Below are 21641 nucleotides of genomic sequence, written 5' to 3' on the forward strand. Positions count from 1 at the left end.
ATGAATACATTTGGATTTGATTATTGGGACAAAAATGTTGATTTGAAAAGTGTTTGGGGTACAAAAGAATGGCAAGTACAGGGTATAGAAGCTTTGTTTAGAGCCTGCATGATCCCAGAACAAATGATATTTTTAAATGACACCGTTCAACAAACCACCTGTCTTGGCTTAGCCAAAATCAAAGATTTAAATAACCTGTCTATTCCAAAGCCAACAATGTTTAGCAATAACTCTGAAACAGATGAAGAAATAGACATAAACCATATACTTAACCAAAACAGAACACATCCTGATTGGAAACAATGGTTGATCTGGCCCACAGATACAAATAACTGTCAAGATAGATTCCTGAATAAAACACAGGGTTTCAAAATGACCAGGCCAGACCCTAGATATCCCCAAAGACATCACCCAGGGATAATAACAACCTACAGTGTGGGCAAATTATGCCTTCAATGGCTACAAACTTCCACACTGCCTGAAATTAAGCAACACCTAACTTTACTTACTGATGGTGCTGACTTGCGTGATTTCATAATGGGACCACGCAAACAGCGTCAAAAGCGTTTCATAGCAGCCTCTGTATATGCAGCATACAATGAGGCCTGGAAGGTTACTCAAATTGAGACAGCAGAAAGAATACGGGAAATTGACCGTATTAATTTGGAAAAATCACTTTCTGTAGTGGACAATGGGTTAATGACTCTGTCCTCCAGAATTTTTTCATTGGACAGCATTGTGTCTTCAGCAATCGATATATTATCGCAAGACTTACTGTTATTACAACATGGTCAGTCACAATTGCGTTCTATTGTACAGCTTGGCTGGACGTTACAAAATCTGCGTTCAGGCTACGTGCCTTGGCGTTTAATCAACACAACGTCACTATTCCAAATCTTTAACCTTACTGATAGACAAATCGGTATGGCGCAGACGGGTGCTGATTATACAATCTTGAGCATTGAAAAACTAGAAAGATTACCGTTGACAATGTCAGAACGACCTGTCAGTGAATGGATAATCCATGGAATCATAAATATTCCAATCTCAACCTTCAGGTTTCAATACTGCCAAAAATATATACAGGCTGGCATGTACGAGAAATTGGGAAAGGGGTACCTTAAAACAACATGGAACCTGCCCTATTCACATGCATGTGTCAGTAACAAAGGACAGAAAGTGTTTCTTAGTGGCAACAATTGTGCTATGTCACTAAGCGGCACGCTTCTGTGTAACGGTATTAGTTTGCACGGAGCCTGTGAAGGGAATTCATACAACCTTTCATGTCACCAGCAAGGCGCACCTGCAACTGAAATAGAACCATTCTTTCAAAGACTCTATAATGGGAGTTACATTCTTATTGTAGACCGCAGATGCTGTAGTCTTATGCCCGGGACTCCTTATCTCGTCACTACGACGGCGAAGGTCAAGTGCTGTGGACGTTCTTTGTTCCCCAGCTCCTTACCAGACAGGGAGGCGAGGGCATGGCCCAGTTTGAAAATTACTTCTATTCGAATAGACACTTTAAGCAGAATGAAAACAGTGCTTCTTCAGACGCCTACAAGGCTCACGTCATCTAAAGAAACGTATGATCTACAAGTCGCAAGGACGACTGCAGAGATACATACATTATTATCAACTAATTCCCCCGTACATTTCGCGGAAATCCTGAGCGAAATCTTAAATATTTCTGATACCACAGGGGTCTCAAAGGTATTTAAGACAGTATTTTCGATGGCATTAACACCATTCAAAGCCATACTGGGTATTTTTCCAGACTTCGTCCATTCGATTTTTGGCGGACTTCCCCTGATCCTAGGACTAATTGCAGGAATCCTATTCCTAGTCCTTATTTTTCGTTATGGCAACCCATGTCACAGATCAAACTCTCGCGACAATGGAAGATACGATCCTAGCCATTGGATACCGGGACCGGATATCAAAAATCCTGGGACTATCCCGGCTTAGAGACCTGAACATGACTTGGTTTCTATCATTTCGACCAATGTGGCAAAGGTGTGTTTTACCTGTACTAAGGTGTCTGCTATGCGGAGAAGAATGCGTGTTAGACACCTGTCTGACGCTACAATCGGATGCGCCGGTGGATGCAGATACACTGTTGGTTCCTACCAAGGTTCACGCACTGTGCTGCCCTCAAAGGCTGCCAATTCTGATGACGGCATTCCTGGAATCTTCACCACTGCGATTGAAGAGTAGTGAAGTTCAAGATGAAAGCAGCATCGAACAGGTACGGCCTTCTGTCAGCAATGCAAATCAGAATGTCAATGGAGACAATCATGCGCATGAATGCATGGTTACCCCTATTTCCGACTTAGAGGAACTTTCCCATGAAGCTGTTGACAGTTTTTTCGAAAGCCTAAATGATATGATGTTCTCTCCGGAACAGAAATAGAGACTTTTGAGTAAACTCGCACACGGCGTTCCCTGAATTCGGCCTTCAACTTTAAAAATAAAGTCACATGAACAATTACAATCCAGTTCACGGACAGCAACTTTTTTCAGCAAGCCCCTAAAATATTTTTCTATATATTTTTTCCCGGGACACTGATTTTCTGCTTAAAGTAAGAGACTATTCCTAGAGAACTAAGATTTCTATTTTAGATACTTTATAGACTTTATAGACTTTAGCTGCCCGCTGGTATGTTCGCAATAGATTTTATGTGATGAAATGGTTTCGACTTTTTTTCTGTATAGCCATATTAAGAGCCATTTCATGTGTATTTCTCATATACCAACAATCGATAATGCATAACAATGCGTGTTCACTTTTGCATTTAATTCATAGCTTAAGTGCATACAATATATATGACTGCAATTTTTCAGTATATTTGAAAATTTCGAAATGCATTTATGTATTTTGGGGTGGTAAGGTATACACTATACTCTATAGTATGTTGTACTATGTTATACTATGCATAGATTAGTAGATATGACCATAGTTAGCGTGGAGTGGGTGTCGTGTATTTCTATAGGTTCTGAATCGATCCCCCTATTCCTGACCCTATTCTGGTTAAACTAACTAGCTAGTTAACTAACAGTCAGCCCATGAGGCAAGAAAACCCCCATGATGCAGATACCGTTATCTGACGCAGTCACACTACGGCACAGGAACGTGTTATCTGATTAGGTCATAACGCTTGAGATCTAATTAGACAAGCGACATTCCTCCAGCCCCTGATAAGGCATACGACGTTCTCATAACAAATCAAACCTATGACAACCTGGACAATCCGTGCGGCCATTGTTTTGATTTCACAGAGAACTTTTGCAAAAGAATGTGCTAACGAGCAAGTCGTATGACATCTTTATTGACGTACCTATGTCCATCCTTACGTCAATCCCGGCACCTTTAAGGTATAAATATTGCCGACCTTGCCCTATGCAAACACACGCGTGGTGACAAGACGGAGCAGCCATACTTGCCGAAGCCGAGAGCCGAAGCAGACCCCGCAGGCAGCAGCCCCGCCTTCCTGACGCGCTGAGAGACGCGCTGCTATCTCAAGCCGAGAGACCCAGCACCGGCGCTTCTGGGCAGCCCTCGCAGGCAGCCTGGAATATCAAGAGCAGAGAAAGAGATACCATTCCTCATTCATCCTAAATTCCAGGTACAGAACTGAATAACCCCTCCTAGAGAATTCTTTAGTTATTCACTTGGCAAAAACAAACTTAAACTAAACTGTAACTTTCTATTCCCGCCCACGCATTAGACTTAGGTCAGGTACACGGGGTAGGCGTATTTAGAAACACCAGTTGAGTACGTTTAGTCAAATGTATATGTGTATGTAAATATATTTTAATCATTTTAAACATCATATGGCTCAGAAACCATATCAATGTTTTTACAGTATTATTTTATACTATTGCTTCTAATGTATGCACTTTACTTAACTATAAGTATTGCAATAATATCGATCCATTTCTCTTGTACGAGAAAAGAGACTGATCAATAAATAACATCTTTTATTGAACACGCCCGTCTCTTCCTTTTCTCTACATTCTGATGAGACTAAGAATGCACGTACTGACTGAGTAAAATAATTGCCTTGTGCTCACACGACTCTCGAGATTGACTCTTGATTAGGGGAGAGCAAAGTTGTCATGTTCTATGGTTGTCAGAAACTAAATCCCTTCTTGTCTAATCAGGGGAGTTCATCCTTCCTTGAACATTCGAGAAAGTTTCTAGCGAACTCTGAGCTTAGCTGGCAAACCCAAAAATTAAGTCTAGTTTCGACAGTAGTAGACCTAGTTAACGTCTGGCCTAGGCCTTTACTGCTGTAGGTACTATTCCAATGCGCAGAGCCTATTGGGAAAATAGGAGCTACACTACAGTTTTACGAGCCCCTAGGGCCTAACTGTAAATTGTGCTATTTAAAGTATTCTGATTAAATAACTTGTTATATGCTTTGGCCTCTGATCTCATAAAGAGTTCAGAGGAGTGTGTTAGTAAATAAATACATATATATTTTATATATATCCTGTGTGGTGTCCTTTCATTTGATATTCAAGGGGTTACATATGGTAAAACAGCTGGCTTTACATGCCCTCAAGAGTCTTTTAGCCTAAAACTGTTCTGTCCACGCTACCACTAGGATAGCTGGTCTATAAGGTTGACTTACAACCATCACCATAAGGGTTGTTTGGACTGGTGCAAGGTGTTCACTAGAATAGTGAACATCATATACCAGGCCAACTTCTCACAAACACAGCTAGCACAGTTGCAGTCACTCTTGCAGGCGAAGCGCGTGAATCGGTTGAGGCCTTAACCTACCCGGGCAGTGTCATAGACAAGCAGAGCGGCTCAAATACAAACGTCAAGGAAAGAAGCTGCAAAGCAAGGGCTGTCTTCATTCAGCTAAAGAAGACCTGGAGCTCCACGGACCTTACATGTCAAAGTAAGATCAGATATTTTTAACATGTGTGCAAAATCGGTCCTTCTGCATGGAGCAGAAACTTGGAGGACAGCAGTGACCACCATCGACACCTGTCTGAGGAAAATCCTTGACATTTGCCGGCCAAACACAATTAGCAACAACATTCTACGGCAGCGGACATCCCAGCACCTTGACCATGAAGAAATCCTGAAAAGACATTGGTGTTCGATAGGCCACACCCACTGCAAGACCGCATCAAACACCACCAGGCAAGCCCTCACTTGGAACACTCAGGGGAAAAGGAAAAGAGGAAGGCCAGGAAACACCAGGAGCTGAGGCCTCTAAGCTGACTGTAAGTAGATGGGCTACATCTGGAATCAGATTGAAAGAATAGCCCAACACAATGATGGCTAGAGAGTCCTGGTTAATGGCCTAGAGCCCAGGAAGTTTAGTAGGCATAAGCAAGTAAGTGATTACATCTTAAAAAAAAGAATGTAATAAAGTTAGTTCAATTAATTAAGATAATAGTGCTGGAGTGTTTTTTTATTTTGTTTTACATTTTACAAAATATATACAAATGATTTACATTAAATTTACATATAAATATTTTTACAATTTTTTAAAAAGTTTAATACATTTTTTTACTTTTCCCTATACTTTACCATAAGGTGCGCTCTACTTAGGAGGTCGAGAATGCCGGCTACGTGTGAAAAGTTACTAGCGGTCACTTTACACTAGACTTACATGTCTCCACGGAATCTAGAGCTCCATGTACGTCTACACTTTGTTGTAGATTTATACTTTTAAATAGTAAATAGCGAAAACAGTTAAACAATTACGCATCGATGAGGTCTTCTTATGGCTTTGATGAATTCACGGGGAGTAACGTACGAAGCCATTCCATTGCGATGTCCTCATCGACGTGGGAGAACTGAGAAGAAAAGTGTCAGTGGAATGCTGCGCAGGGGGGTAATTGAAAAGGTGATGAATCCACAGGCAGATGTATCCATCAGAATTGCACTATTGTGACTATGGAAAACGCGAAATACTGAAGTAAATGATATTTATTAACTTTGAGAATGTCTGGGGTCTGTTTTCATTAAGATGCAGGTTTTAAGACGCCAATGTCCTTGTTTTCAGTTTGGTGAAGGGGCAACAAAGCCATTAGGGCAGTGTAGTTCTGTCTTGTACTGCCCATAGCAACTCCATTGGCCTAACTAAGAGGTCCATTAGGATGGCGGACGGACAAAGTCCGTCCGCCATCCTGTCTGAGGACGGGACCGTCCGCCACAGGGGCGGAGGTCCCATCCGTGGAATTAGGATGCACCCGCCACAGTGACGGGTGCATCCGGCATTTTTAACATTGCGGCACCGCCCGACGCAGTGTTAAAAATGCATGTTGTGCATTTCAAAGCACAACATGACAGGCACCGCGCGGTGCCTGCCATGTTGCATTTTGAAATGCAGGGGGGTACCATAGGTACCCCCCATGTGCACCCCCACCTCCCTCTTCACCCTGGGGGCCCGCAACGGGCCCCCAAAGCAAGGACCGTATGCCTTTTCGTGGCGGCATTGCCACCACGGAAAGGCATAGCCCCCAGCACATCCTAATATGGTTGGCGGATAGACACCGCCACCATATTAGAGCTTTTCCGCCGTGGTCGCCTTGCGAGGATGGCGGTCGCCTTGCCAAGGATGGCGGACGGATCGCCACCGCCTGCATGGTGGTGGCGATACGTCCGCCATCCTAATTGACCCCTAAGAGTGGCCAGGTGCTTGGTTGGGGGGAGGGGGCAGGGGGTTCCCTAAAAAGTGCTCACTTCAACACAGATAAAGCACCTTTATCACTGTTTGAACATCCGACAGGTTGACATGTCATGACTGCTGATTTGGCATTGATTTAGTTTCACAGAAACCCCCGTCTTAGAAGTTTGTTTCTGTGCACTGTGAGTTTTCTCCCAGCACGTGAGAATCAGTGCCAATGCGTCCTGCCCAGAACTGCGTTGCTAAGCATGACGTATGCGGCCGTCGGAAAGCCTGCCTTAAATAAAGCGGGCCTTCGCATGACCCCACAAGCAGCTCATTTCTAGTAGCGCAGCATGCTGCTGATGCTCATCCTCCAGAAACAAATTCGTTTCCGGGGGGCAGGTGAGTAGCGAATAAAGTAGTAGATGTAATGTAAACCGGCGGGGCTCCTGCCATGCTTACCGAGGATGTCCTGCAGTTTCCCCAATTTAAAAAACGTAGCCCAATTCAGTTTATTGCTGAATCATATATTGAAAAGTCATTAGTTTATATATATATCTATCTATGGAAAGCGATAATGATTTAATGTAATGGAATCATATTTCCATATTAATGATTTCACAATAACACAAAAAAACGAACATTTACATTTGAAAAATACTACTGTATGCTTTTATAAATGCATTAATTCAAAGAGTTGGTACACATACTTTTTATTTTCCAATATTTGGAAACGTACTTTAACTTTTCGAATTTGTAGATCTGACTTTTGGGCTAATAAATGGCAAACCACCTCTGAGTCAGAAGCAAAGAAATGAAGAATGTATGGTAAGCGGTACCTTTAATTCCATCAGTTCCTGAGTGTTGGGAGGAGTACTGAGAGCCTTTTCTGCGATCGTCTCAAATTCTTCACATAACCTGAAAGGGAAATACTATTTTATGCAAAATGTATATAACATCAAACTTACAAAGCATTCATTAAAGTAAGGAGAAGAAATTAACATAATTGGATATACATTACCTCACTTCAAAGTATGGTGCAGGTTGCACCTTAACAGAGTCTACAGCAAATGTCTTTAAAAATAACGTGTCCTATGTGTTCTGAGATTGTATTTACCCCATTATATGTCACATTGGACTGTGGTGGGAGGACTGTTTTAGTACTCTGGAGTGTGTTTGCAGCAACACACAAGTGGTGTTTTACCAACGGTGCACAATTAAGCACTCCAGTATGTGAGCAATAACTACCAACGTAATGTTTCTGTTGGTTTGAAGGAACTATAGTACTTGTATTATATTATTGGGTCTGAATTGTCTCCCATAACTCTAAGTCAGTATGTATGTAATAGATGGCCTGGTAGTATGCCCGTGTGCGTACAGACGGATGATGATGATGATGAAGGTTTTTGTACAAAGCACAATTACCCTAAAGAGTGTACTGGCACTGAGAGGGGTGGAGCTGGAGCACAGACTTGAACAATCTCTGAGGAACACATTGAAGAAAAAAGACAGGTAATAAGTGGTTGGCAGAATAGAAGGTGGTTGCCAGCAAGCACTCTCTTGGAGGTGCAAGGCATTTGAAAGTTTGGTTGCTATAAGGGAAAAATAGTGGAATTCAACCCGAGGTCTGGCCTTATGAAACCAGAAAACAGAAGTAGATGCGCAAAAGGACTATGAAGATGAAATGTAGATTGATTACGAAGAAGCGAGTCAGGGAATAAGAGATGGGGGTTAAACTCAAGCCAGTGCAAAAAGAACAATTCATGGACAGAATGCAGAACAATGTCATACATTTACCCCAGTACAGAGATCTGGGCCTAAATTAATTCGTATTTTTTGCTCACCATGCCATTCCAGTTTGGACCCAGCCATATGAAAATCAGTCTTGACCCTGCACACAATGGGACAGTCAAGCCCAAACTGCCAGGCCAGGTCCCCCCTGGACTGGAAACAAGCATCCTAGGACTGGTTTTGGGCTTTCAGCCAGGGCCGGACTGGGATCCACAACCGGCACCGGCAAAGTGCTCGGCCGGCCAGCCCTCCCCACTCGGAGTGGATGGAGGTGCCGCCAAGCTCTTTGCTGGGGCCGGTTTTCGGCAGATTTTGGTACAGGGCCGATTTCGCAGCTATGCTGCAAAAACGGCCCTGTATCAAAAACGGCCCCCAGGGGCCCAAAACCGGCCCCCATGCAAGCGGCGCACCGGGGGATTGCCCGGTGCCCGCTATGGCCAGTCCGGACCTGCTTTTAGCCCTCATCAGCCAGGATAGCTTGACTCCAGTGGCATGGAGAGCACGGGGCCCACGTCTGGGCATGCTTCTTTCCAGTCCAGGCAGGACCTGGCCTGGCAGTTCGGGCTGGACTGTTTCACTGATTCACCAAAATGGCAGAGGTTGCAGAAGTAACACAACACATCCCTTGACTCAGGAAGCCTTTGAGGGTTTCCCTCCTGTCCTACTCTTTATCCTATTAGATGGTGAGGGTATAGTGGAAGGGCTACAAATGGAAACTATAAGATGTAAGCAGGGTCTGACAGCTGTTTTAGTTTTTACCTCCTTCTGCCTTCATGCACCTGGAGACCAGGGATAGCAGTGGCTGCACCAGAGGTAAGTCGAAGGTGGCAGCTACTTCCCCCAGCAATCTCTAACTAATGTTCACAATGCATATTATCTTAAGAAGAAAGAATCGCTACATCCAAAGAAACCAAAGGATTTGAAGGAATTTTTGAGCTCCATGCTGTAGATTTCTACCTTCACGACAGTGTATTAAAGAGAAGGGGAACGTTAACAATTGATTAGAATCTTTTTAGATTAAACTACTAAATGGAAAATCACTGCATGACTTGGTAAGTTGCTCAAACTGAGCGAATGAAATAATCACATTAAAGAAGAGGCAACTACCAAGTATAATTCATTAGCAGGGTTTCATACTTTCTAATATTGGAGGAATGGGATAACAATGTGAGAAGGGGATATGCGAACATATTGGTCACTCTCAGTGACACTTTTATAATGCAGAGATTACAGAAATGTAAATGTGTATTCAGAAGGAAGACTTTCATCATTGAAAAAGCAAACAACATAGTAATTGAAGACTGGACAGGTAAAGTAACTAAACAATCAGAATGTGTGTCTCTGTCTGAAAGTGAATTGAACTTTGTAAACTCTTTGATGCCTTTATGTAGATTTTCTAAAAGTAGTCATTAATATTCATAGTGTTTTGAACATTCTTTTATCTTAGTGGTAGTGGCGGTGCTCTTTACCCTAGCAGATAGGATATCTTATTTTAGGGGTTGTCTTTTGAGTAGTGCATTTTTACTTAAAAATTAAATTGGCTTAACATGTCTGTTGTGGCTCTCCTTCCCTTTTATTCTTATCCTCAAAGAGCTATTATTTAATAATAAGCCATATTAATACTATCCTTATACTTCTGTAACTGCAACATCCAATGCTTGTGTGTATAATAGGGCATATGGGTTCTAGGTGTAATCAACTGGAGTATATAATTGCATCAACAAATTAGCTTTAGGAAAAAAACAGCATAGGATCTAGGTGCAATCAAATAGACTACACTGTTTTATCAAAAAATGTATTAAAACAACATGGTGTCAATTAAACTCAATAAAACGGCTAAGCCTTGGAACATCCTCCCCCTCCACCTCAGAGCCTCATCATCGCTCCAGCAGTTCAGAAAGGACCTCCCAGACCTGGATGTTCAACCAATAGAAGAACAGGCAGCAAGATCTCCCAGCGCCTAGAGACCCTCACAGGTGACACAGCTGCGCCATACAAATCCTGATTGATTGATTGAAGGTATCAGAATAAATTAGACGGAAAAGATTCAACATACAACAGCTGATCCAATTACTGCTGAAATTAATTAATAATCCTAATAGACCCATGGATGTTCAACCAATAGAAGAACAGGCAGCAAGATCTCCCAGCGCATAGAGACCCTCACAGGTGACACAGCTGCGCCATACAAATCCTGATTGATTGATTGAAGGTATCAGAATAAGTTAGACGGAAAAGATTCAACATACAACAGCTGATCCAATTACTGCTGAAATGAATTAATAATCCTAATAGACCCATGGAAATTTATAGGAAGAGCAGGTCACTAAATGATATGCTCACAAAGAGCGAATATTGTTGACAAATCAGAAACATGGTTTAACTTATTGCGTGCGTCGGATGGCCGCCGGCCTTCCGACGTCACGGTGGGCGTGTGCGGAGGACAGCCGGGGGCTGTCCGAACCACGCCCACGCTATAAATCACCCGCACCGCGGCGGAAATTCAGCCGCGGTTAAAGGGTTAAGAGAAAAACTGTTTTTTGTTGCAGTCGTTGCTAAGCCTATTATGTTTGGGCTGAAGAAAGATATAGTGGAAAATCCCTTTATGGGCAAAAAAATTAAAACCAACAAATATAGTGTGGTAAAAGTTATTATGCCATCTATCTACGTGATCTTGTCCCAAAATGCACATTACTGGTACCACCTTACCCGTACATAAGAGGAAAGTTAAACACTTAAGAGCTATTAGGAACAAATGCAGGATAATTTATTAATTGCATAAGTGTAGAAGCTGTTTCTAGTTAGAAGCCGCTGGCTCACCAACAATCTTCCTCCCTTTGTCCCTATTATACCTCTGCTAGGCCTTTTTAAAACTCTGTGTGGCCTCACTAAGCGTGATTTTACGCCTTGGAAGCAGGCCGGACTTTCCACTCTGGGTGACCAATTCCAAAGCGGCCAGATCCTGTCCTTCGAAGCTCTTATGGAACAATTTGCTATTCAGGGAGGTCAGTTTCAATGTATATGGCCTGGCACATAGCATCTTCTGAGGTTTATAGTAGGTGGAGGACTTGGAGTCAGCTAGCCACCATCTGGCGAATGAAAAATGTATTACCTGGCTATCCGTGGCACTCATCACTCACACACAAATCTCATAACTACACTTGACGGATATCTGAGAGACAGAATTCAGCAGATCCCTCCATTACAAGGAATGGGTGGGAGCCCTAGAGTATCCCTGTAGGGTTCCTGCAATGCTTCAGACCCCTACATTAGATGTGCCTCCCTGGCCACAGACTTTAAAAATAAGTTATGGGATTGTCCTACCCTGCACTCATACTGGGCTGAGGTGACACAGAAACCTTTATTAATCACAAGCTTTCTGAGAATGGTCTTGTGGGAAGTTGGGCTGCTGGCTGTTCGATCCTTGGATCTGGCCCTAATCATCACGAAGCATATGATTACATTGAAATTAAACAAATCCATTGCCTACTACTAGTGAGGCTTGGTGGCAAACAATGAGGTTGTGGGATGGGGCAGAGGCCATGATTGTACACAAAGAGGAGGCTAAGGTCTTCCGCGGTCGTCCAATTACTCATGAATGGGACCTGCTCCAGTCAAATTTCATGGGCCCTCACATTGAGAGCTTCTCTTCACCATCAGCCCTGACTCAAGGCAGCTCCTATGCCCCTTTCTTTCCGGAACTTGCTACTTGGCACCTAAATCCTGTTTCTCTAGATTATTTTATAATATATTTTGATGTGGGGGGTGCTGGTATCTAGCTTCTTTTCCCGTCGGACCACTGATTTCACCTAAGGGCCTTTCCCCCATAGTTAGATCTTGGTTTGACAGAATATGCCAAATATTTACTCATTCATCTCTTATTCTAGAACCCTTGTTCCACCCCAGGTCACCAGGGTACCCCTCGACCTCCCACTTACCTTTCCTACGCAGCTTGTTCCATTTTCATATTCTGTAGGAAAGTTTGTAGCCTCACATATACTGAAGGGAATCTATGCTATGTTCATACATCATTGTTTGTCATACAGTGTCTTGATATACACACTGGTGGTGAGAGAAATAACAAATGTATGCACAGAGTCCTATTCGCTGATACCTCACAAACTCCTTTTGTAATAATCCTCATTGTGTTGTGAACTACCACCGTTTACTTCAAAATCAATACAAAAACTTACCAAAATACAAAGGAGTAGAGGCTGTTTGACCTAAACCTGGAGAAGGGATTAGATGTACATTTGCAATAATGAGAACACCGATTGTACCTTTCTTTCTCTTATGTTTTATAAGGTTGTCTTTTTTTTTAGAATAGGAGAAAAACGATTTTGTTTCTCTGTGTCTCCTAATTTTTTTTATTTAACCACGACTAAGAAGAACATGGAATACGAATACGAAATATAGGAATTAAAAATAATAATAAATAGAAATAATTGATGAACTATCCCTGTTTTACCCATGTAAATGAAATATAATTTTCAAAGGGTCTCATCATTTTGATATCATGTGGCCACTGGGGCTGTATTAGATGTATATTAGGTATATTTTATCAGAACTTCCTTATTAAGCGAATAGCCTACACAAATTAAAAAGAATTATATATACATATATGATATCCTTTACAAACTTTAATATGGGCAATATTAGGATACTGTACCAGAATGATTTTATCTTTAGTATTGTAATTTTTATTAGAGATTAAGAGAATTAATTTAAAGGATGAACCAGTGTTTTAATGCTCAACTTTTGAATTGTAGTGTTACAGCATTCTCCATGGTCTTTGAAATCATGTGATGTTATCCTTTTTTAAATTATTTAGAAACAAAATGGCGTCTGGAATAGCCAGTTTTTGGTTCATATATAAAACATTTGAGATCAGATCAGGACATCAATAGACAAAGTAAACTACTGTTTCTCTTCTACCCTGCCATGTGGATTGTTTCTAATGTTGGGGCTGCCTCATAGAAGGCTGACGTCTGTCAAGTTTAGATCTCAATTCCTAGACATTATAAAAAAGGCTTATTTGCGGCTAATAACCCAAAGACTTAGCACCATGCCTACACTACTTCAAATGTTACAGTGTACAGTGTGTAATCAACTTTGTCTCCAAATAACTACTCTCCATCCAAAGGTATATCCAAAATACTGGAAAGAAAATCTAATAAAACCCACACATTCAAAGCCATAAGTGACAATTCGTACCCAAGCAAGTAGCCATTACCCTCTCAATATGGTTGAATCTTCACAAGCTCTGGAATCCTAACTACGCCTCTTATGTACTGGTATATTTACATTTCTAGTCGTCATGGTGCGATGTCGGTGTGCCATCAGAGGAAATAAGGGACGCTCTGATCACCATCAGTGCTTGAATAAAGCTGGCAGGGTGGCTGTCTGTCACTTTAATATTTCAAATATTGGAAATATCCAAAGTTATGGGGATTCTTAGAAAATACGTTCAGCAGAGAAGCTGAGATGTTCAATGTTAAAAGGTACAAATCAGCCTAAGAGAAGCGTCCCTCACTGCCCACAGTACTGTAAATATTCTGAACTGTTGTTTATTTGAATGTAGTGGCCCTGAGGCATGATATTTGCACCAACAAATGGCCATTTTTCACTCAAATGCGACTGTCTCCAAATTCATCAACGTAACTATAGTATATGAACTTGATTAGTATTCATATTGTCACCCACTGACCTGGTGTCGGAAAGTAGACTAGTTTTCATTCCTCGGTTTTAATGTTAAGCATGCAGGTTGACTAGGGGTAGCCGGAGACCGCAGATACTACTTTCCCTTTGGTAAATTTGGCCATACCCTTATGACCCGTCGTCTTAGTGGTTATGGAGGCAAAGTAAAGGGAGCTCAAACATTACTAATGTTCTCCTAAACCAGCAGTAGCAAGATGGAGGATGCCGGTGGGATAAGGAATTAAAATTTTGAGGTCTCAATACCTAGATGTCCTCTAAATGAATGGGCTTGTATTTTTGCCTTGTTTCCTTAGTTCATGTATGCGAGTAATGTACTTCGCGTTTGTCAATACCTTTTTAGGTACTCTCCCTACTTACGTTATAAGGCACATGCCTTTGTAGGAATACTGAGGCTGTGAAGGTGTCAGCATCAATGTAAGGCAACCCTTCACAGTGAGCAACTATAGAAGATCAGTGTGCTAAAGACACACTTCGATATCATAGTAGGTGAATGTGGTCTAGCAGCAAGATACAAAAGAAGCATTGGCAAAGGCAATAGGTCTCACCTATGAGATCTATTGGCTTTAGGAATGTTTTGCAGCCATGCAATACGGCAGCATGGATACATTGCATTTGGCTAAAACTAATTTCAAAAAGTGCTATGACACAGCCAAGGCTAATGTGCTATTTTTTTCAAGTGCATTAGCATAAGGTAAAATATATGTTGTCAATGGATGCTGGGATTGTGGAAGTGCTGCAACTGTTATTTTGCTGTTATAGAAACGGGCCACAGTCCTATCAATAGACCTGGAAAAGGCCTTTGATACAGTTAGTTGGGACTATCTGTTTGAGTGCATGCGAAGAATGGGCTTAGGGGAGGGTTGGCTCAAATGGATCAAAATATTGTATGCTTGCCCAACCTCAAGAGTCAAAAAGGGTGGGACAGTTTCAGCCCAATACGAGATTTCACGTGGCACACAACAGGGCTGCCCACTGTCACATAATTTTTCCCTTTCATTGGAAACGTTGCCCGGAGCATCAGTTCTTCAGGCCGGTTTGAGTAATATCGCATCTTGGATGCAGGCTAATTTACTCAAACTTAACAGCGAAAAGACTGAGGTCATGATTTTGGGTAAAAATAAACATCTCTAAGGGCCTCAGCACTGGCCTACCGAAATGGGTACCCTACCCCAGCCTACCCATTAAGTCTGCAATTTGGGATTTATTATCGATGACAAATTATCAATGAAACAGCAGGCAGTGAAGGTGGCAGCCACGTGCTTCACCATCCTAAAATGTTTGAAAAAAATCTTTTGGATGCTCCCCTGCCACACCCAAAAAACCGTGGTCCAGGCACTCGTGACCTCCAGGCTGGATTACGGGAACATCCTCTATCTGGTGGCTAATAAGGATGTAATACGGAAGCTACAGGTGGTTCAAAATTCAGCCGCAAGAATGCTTTGCCAGATTCCTAAAACATCTTCCACCTCTAGCGCCCTGAGAGACCTGCATTGGTTTAGGATTGAAAGCCGCACCAAGTTTAAAGCCTTGGTATATATGTTCAAGATCAAGGCTGGCACTGCACCTCAATATCTGTGAAATCTGGTTCATCCTTATTTACCCTCCTGTTTGTTACGCTCAACTACCCAGGAAAAAATCACGGTTCCCAGAGTCAAACTTACGAGGATGGGAGTTTGCTCGTTTGCTTACTTGGGTCCTTCCCTGTAGGCGGCCTATAGTTGATCAGTGGAAGGAACTGATGCGGTCCTGGGAAAGCCTATTATTAGTAAATGTCGATGACCGGGGGAATGGTGAAGCACAGATACCAGACAGAATGTTCATAGACACTTAGGAAGAAATACACATGGCTAAAAACTGCCTCTACACACAGAATTTATAGCACTTTATACACTGTTGCTCCAACCCCCACATGGCTGCAGCTGATACATAGAAAAGATACCTTACACTTTGCCCAATAGCTTGACGCCTGCTGGCCTCCCCACCATCCATCATAGACCGGAGATACTCACTGTCACCTATGGTATTTTCTCTGGCGATGGAGCCACTGGCAGCTTTGTTTCTGTGGGGTGGGATTGGGATGGGGCTGGCACTCGATGGCCGCTACCATGTTATATCCCATACGCGGACAACCTTTTGGTTTACTTAAATGAGGCTGTCACTGGATCAGACACCGCCCTATGCCTCCTGGAACGATTCGCCACCCTAACCGGATTGTGAGTCAATAAAACTAAAATCTATCTTTTCCTAGTGTAAGGACATCTGATGAGACCCCCAACACTCCTGAGCGATCTTGACTGGGCCCACACCACGTTTAAATATTTAGGCATCCATATCTATCACTCACTAGCTGACATGCGAGAGGATAATTTGGATAGAGCACTTAGGTCACTCAAATCCTGCGTGATGTTTTGGAGCTCTCTGAAATTGAGCATATAATGGTCATGTTATTTAGACTACTATACTATTTTGCAAACCTCCCGTTGGTGCTGCCCAGAGGCTGGTTTGTCCCCTTGGACTCCCTAGTGCAGTGCAAGACTTAAGGCTAGTAGAGGCTCCTCAATACACAGATATTTACCTCTGAACAGCTAACCGACTGAATAGAAGCGGGCTTGCAGAAGGTGGGAAACTGTTATCGGGAAAGGACCCCCTTGTGGAATTGGTAGAACAATATGGGCTCCCAATGGGGCCAGTTCCTAAGATACTTGGGAGATTTATGGGGCTGTGACAAGGAAGAACCGAAAACTCACCCTATGCTGCATGCAATGCTTTCTCTGGCAGCCGAGAGCAATCAGGTGAAATAGTTTTATATGGGCTTAGTAGAGGCGTCCCTGAAGCCATTAACTAAAATTTGAGATCCCTGGGAACAGGCCCTACATAGGCAATTTACTGATCGGAACTGGGGGAGGATTCTGATGTCACCTAAGATAATACCGCCGAACTCGAGGCTGAAATACATTCAGTTCAATTACATACATATGACCTATCTGACTACGCACAGACTAAAGATAATGCACGTGGAAGAGATGCGGAATTGGCCGAGGTGCGACCAACAAGACGTAGGTTTTATGCACATGGTATGGTCCTGCTCGCTACTGCACCCGTTCTGATCTGAAGTGGTGAGATTGGCGAGCGACACTTGATAAATTGCTGGATGTTCTGTGGAACTATGCCTGTTGGGCTTATTTCCCCGCCCACCATAATGGAAAGTAGGGAATACATTTATTGACCTGGCCATGACCCTGGCCAAGAGATGAGTGGAGATGGCCTGGAAGCTAAAAAAGCTTTAAAAGAGTATCAAGTCCATTGTAAATCTGCTGGGGCTGACTATGTTTCCTCCAGCATCTCTAACGCGCAGAATTGTTTGCGTACCTTATTTACGATGATCAAAAAATGTGCTGGTTCTGATACACAGCCTTATACCTCCTATTTTAGATGAACCACAATGCGACAATCTGGCCAACATTTTTGTAAATAAAGTGGAACAAATACATTTGTCACTTTGCAAAACCCAGTTAACTGTCCCTTCTCCACTGATTTCTGTCAGTGAACTTACCTGCACTGTTGAACCTATCACTAAGTTAGAATCCTGGGTGCCTCTTGTCATTAATTCTTTTAAAAAGATCTTAGGCAGTATTAAATCAGGCTCCCCTTGTGATCTTCTTCCTGTCTCAATACTACAACAGCTTGATTTACCATCGATGTTATTAATCATAGAGCTACTCAATGCTGCCTTATAAGAGGCTACAGTTCCATCCGTCTGGAAGCACGATATGGTTCTTCCCATCTTGAAGAAGGCTAATGCCGATTCTGCCCAGCCATCAAATTTTAGGCCAATTTCTTTGCTAACTATTTACTCTAAAATTCTGGAAAAGCACATACATCTACAACTAACTCAGTTTATTGAATCCTCAAACTATTTACATCCTTCTCAGTCCGGCTTTAGAGACAGTTTTTCGACCGAGACAACTCTCCTTGGAGTTACAGAAATGGTACGACAACGTCTGGACTCTGGGTACACAGTGGCTCTTATATTAATCGATTTGAGCGCCGCGTTTTGACACGGTATCTCACAACGTGTTAATCAAATCCCTTCAGTCCCTCGGCATTTCTGGCCCGGCACTTGGTTGGTTTTCATCTTTTCTCACCAAGGGGACATTTCAAGTCTTATCAACTAAGGCTACTTCTAAAATCTATTTCTCTCCGCACGGGGCTCCCCAGGGCTCTATTTTAAGCCTGTTTTTGTTCAATATATACATTAAACCTCTGGCAGTGATCACCGAAGAGGCTGGGCTGCGACTCTTCTCTTATGCGGACAATACCCAAATAATGTTTTCCCTTTCATTGGAAACATTGCCCGGAGCATCAGTTCTTCAGTTCTTCAGGCCGGTTTGAGTAATATCGCATCTTGGATGCAGGCTAATTTACTCAAACTTAACAGCGAAAAGACTGAGGTCATGATTTTGGGTAAAAATAAACATCTCTAAGGCCCTCAGCACTGGCCTACCGAAATGGGTACCCTACCCCAGCCTACCCATTAAGTCTGCAATTTGGGATTTATTATCGATGACAAATTATCAATGAAACAGCAGGCAGTGAAGGTGGCAGCCACGTGCTTCACCATCCTAAAATGTTTGAAAAAAATCTTTTGAATGCTCCCCTGCCACACCCAAAAAAACGTGGTCCAGGCACTCGTGACCTCCAGGCTGGATTACGGGAACATCCCATCTGGTGGCTAATAAGGATGTAATACGGAAGCTACAGGTGGTTCAAAATTCAGCCGCAAGAATGCTTTGCCAGATTCCTAAAACATCTTCCACCTCTAGCGCCCTGAGAGACCTGCATTGGTTTGGGATTGAAAGCCGCACCAAGTTTAAAGCCTTGGTATATATGTTCAAGATCAAGGCTGGCACTGCTCCTCAATATCTGCGAAATCTGGTTCATCCTTATTTACCCTCCTGTTTGTTACGCTCAACTACCCAGGAAAAAATCACGGTTCCCAGAGTCAAACTTACGAGGATGGGAGGTCACTCGTTTGCTTACTTGGGTCCTTCCTATAGGCGGCCTATAGTTGATCAGTGGAAGGAACTGATGCGGTCCTGGGAAAGCCTATTATTAGTAAATGGTGACGACCGGGGGAATGGTGAAACGCAGATGTATGTATGTATGTAAGGCATACTTGTAGAGCGCGACTGTCACCCGGCGGGTATCCTGGCGCTATGATCTTTCATGACCTGACACGAGAAAACATTACATTTGAGCCATCTATATTGTTCTTGGGAAAAGATAAGTTTTTAATCCCTTTTTGAAGGTGGAGAGGTCTCCCGTACTCCGAAGTGAAAGAGGAAGCGTATTCCACAGCCTGGATGCTGCATAGCCAAAGGAGCGACCACCCATCCGTATCTTCCGGATTTTAGGAACTGCCACCAGAAAGGCTGAGGCAGAACGAAGGGTTCGGAGGGGAATGTACCAAGAGAACATCTCTCGTAAGGAAGACGGACCCAGATCATGAAGAGCCCGGAAAACCAGGCACAAAGCCTTAAATTCCACACGTTGAGATATGGGCAGCCAGTGAAGCTCTTTAAGTGCCGCTGAGGAGGAATGATAACGTCTACGAGAGAGGGCCGATTTTGCGGCAAAATTCTGCACCCGCTGCAGTTTGCCCAGCAAGATGGCAGGGGCCCCCAGAAGCAGTGCGTTGCAATAATCTAATCTACTTAAGATTATGCTCCGCACTACCTCTGGTCTGGTGTTGGTTGGAAGTAAAGGGAGGATCTTCCGTAAGGTGCGCAACAGCACCATACAGGTGGATACAGTTTTATTTACAAAACTGTCAAGTTGAAGATTAGAATCCATCATCACTCCCAAATTTCGAACAGATTCAGCCGCATATACCGTGCCTTGAAAGGCTAACGGCCAGAAGTCATGCGGGAGAGGACGAGGAATACGGTCTGCTGAGCAATAAAGCACCTCAGTTTTAGAGCTATTAAACTGTAAGGAGTACAGCCATTCCGCCGTACTGACCATGCAATGATGGAAAGACTCCTGTGACACTGCATTCTTACCCTCAAAAGAGAAGATAAGTTGCGTGTCATCGGCATAGTTGGTGACTGTAATGCCAAAGGATTTAATAAGCTTGATCAGGGGTCGGAGGTAAAGATTAAAAAGGATGGGTCTGACGACCGAGCCCTGTGGCACACCTTGCTCAACCCTTTTGATGGAAGACTTAAAAGGGGGCAGTGCAACTACCTGATGTCTATTGGCAAGGTACGAAGCCAGCCACTCCAGGGCCGAGCCAGCCACCCGTGCCTCCTCCAGTCTCCTGATCAAGATGGCATGGCTGACCGTATCGAACGCTGCCGACATGTCGAGCAGCACAAGAAATGCTGCTCGACCTAGGTCGGCACGCGAACGAAGGTCATTCAGTACAGTCACATGGGCTGATTCTGTTCCGTGGGCTGGTCTAAAACCGAACTGCGCCGAGTCCAGGCAATCATTGATCTCCAGGAAGCTGGACAGCTGTTTTGTTACCATTTTTTCCATGATCTTGATCAGAAAAGGGAGCAGTGATATGGGTCGATAATTTGCGGGGCACAGGGGGTCCAATGATTCCTTTTTCAGCAGTGGGGAGACAACCGCGAGCTTCCAGTTAGCCGGGACCAGGGCAGTACCAAGAGACTGGCAACAAATAGCAAAAAGAGGAGGAAGAAGTTCATCCCTAAACAGTTTCCAAAGTTTATGTGGAAGCACATCAAGGGGAGAGCCAGACGCTACCCCATCCGCAAAAGAGCAGAATTCCACAAAGGAAGGAACAGAGAAATTGTCCAACTGGGCTTTCCCGGGTTCCAACTCAGAAACTGAGGGAGAGGCCGCCACCAGTACCGGCGAGCTCAGATTGCTTAAAATGGTCCTGATTTTGTCTTCGAAGGCTTTAGCCAACGAGTCACATAGCAGTTGAGAGGCCGGAATAGCTGTTGTTACGCAAGACGGGTGGGATAGACTTTTAACGATTTTGAACAAGGCTTGAGCCTTGTTAGGGGCTAAACAGAGCGTTTCCTCTAGGAAAGTGGCCTTTGCGCACTTAATCTGCGACTTATAAGACGCCAATTCCTGTTTAAAAAGGAGTTTGTCGGCCTCACGGTATTGTTTCCTCCATACCCGCTCAGCGTGTTTACAGCGGAGTTTTTGCTGAAAAAGCTCCTTCGAAAACCAGGGCATGGCGGGTTTGGTTTTAACTCGTATTTCCCTCAGTGGAGCTAGTTTATCCAATGAGGCGGTGATTTGCTGGCAAAGGGAGTTATAGCTTTCATCCACATTGTCGCCCAACAGAAAGCTACATGGAAGTAGCTTAGGTAGGCTAGTGTGTTTCAGGAGTCTCGACCACTGTCTGCCCATCTTGACTGCTCCCGAGCTACTAGCCTTTAAACAAGCCTCTGGGAGGGTTACAGAAAAGAGGACCAGGGCATGGTCTGTCCAACACTGTGGTAAGATATCGCC

The 21641-nt window shown here is 43.3% G+C and overlaps 1 protein-coding gene across 1 annotated transcript in view; it reads right to left on the bottom strand.

Moving 5' to 3' along the window:
• DNAH7 (dynein axonemal heavy chain 7) overlaps positions 1–21641 on the bottom strand; it is a 2019015-nt gene that overhangs the window by 1598381 nt on the left and 398993 nt on the right. Inside the window, exon 14 of the mRNA XM_078680414.1 lies at positions 7478–7556. Within this exon, the coding sequence (XP_078536540.1) occupies positions 7478–7556 (79 nt within the window). The remainder of the gene's footprint in view (positions 1–7477; positions 7557–21641) is intronic.

This window comes from Lissotriton helveticus, chromosome 3_1 (assembly GCF_964261635.1).
Source record: "Lissotriton helveticus chromosome 3_1, aLisHel1.1, whole genome shotgun sequence".
Classification (NCBI taxonomy): Eukaryota; Metazoa; Chordata; class Amphibia; order Caudata; family Salamandridae; genus Lissotriton; species Lissotriton helveticus.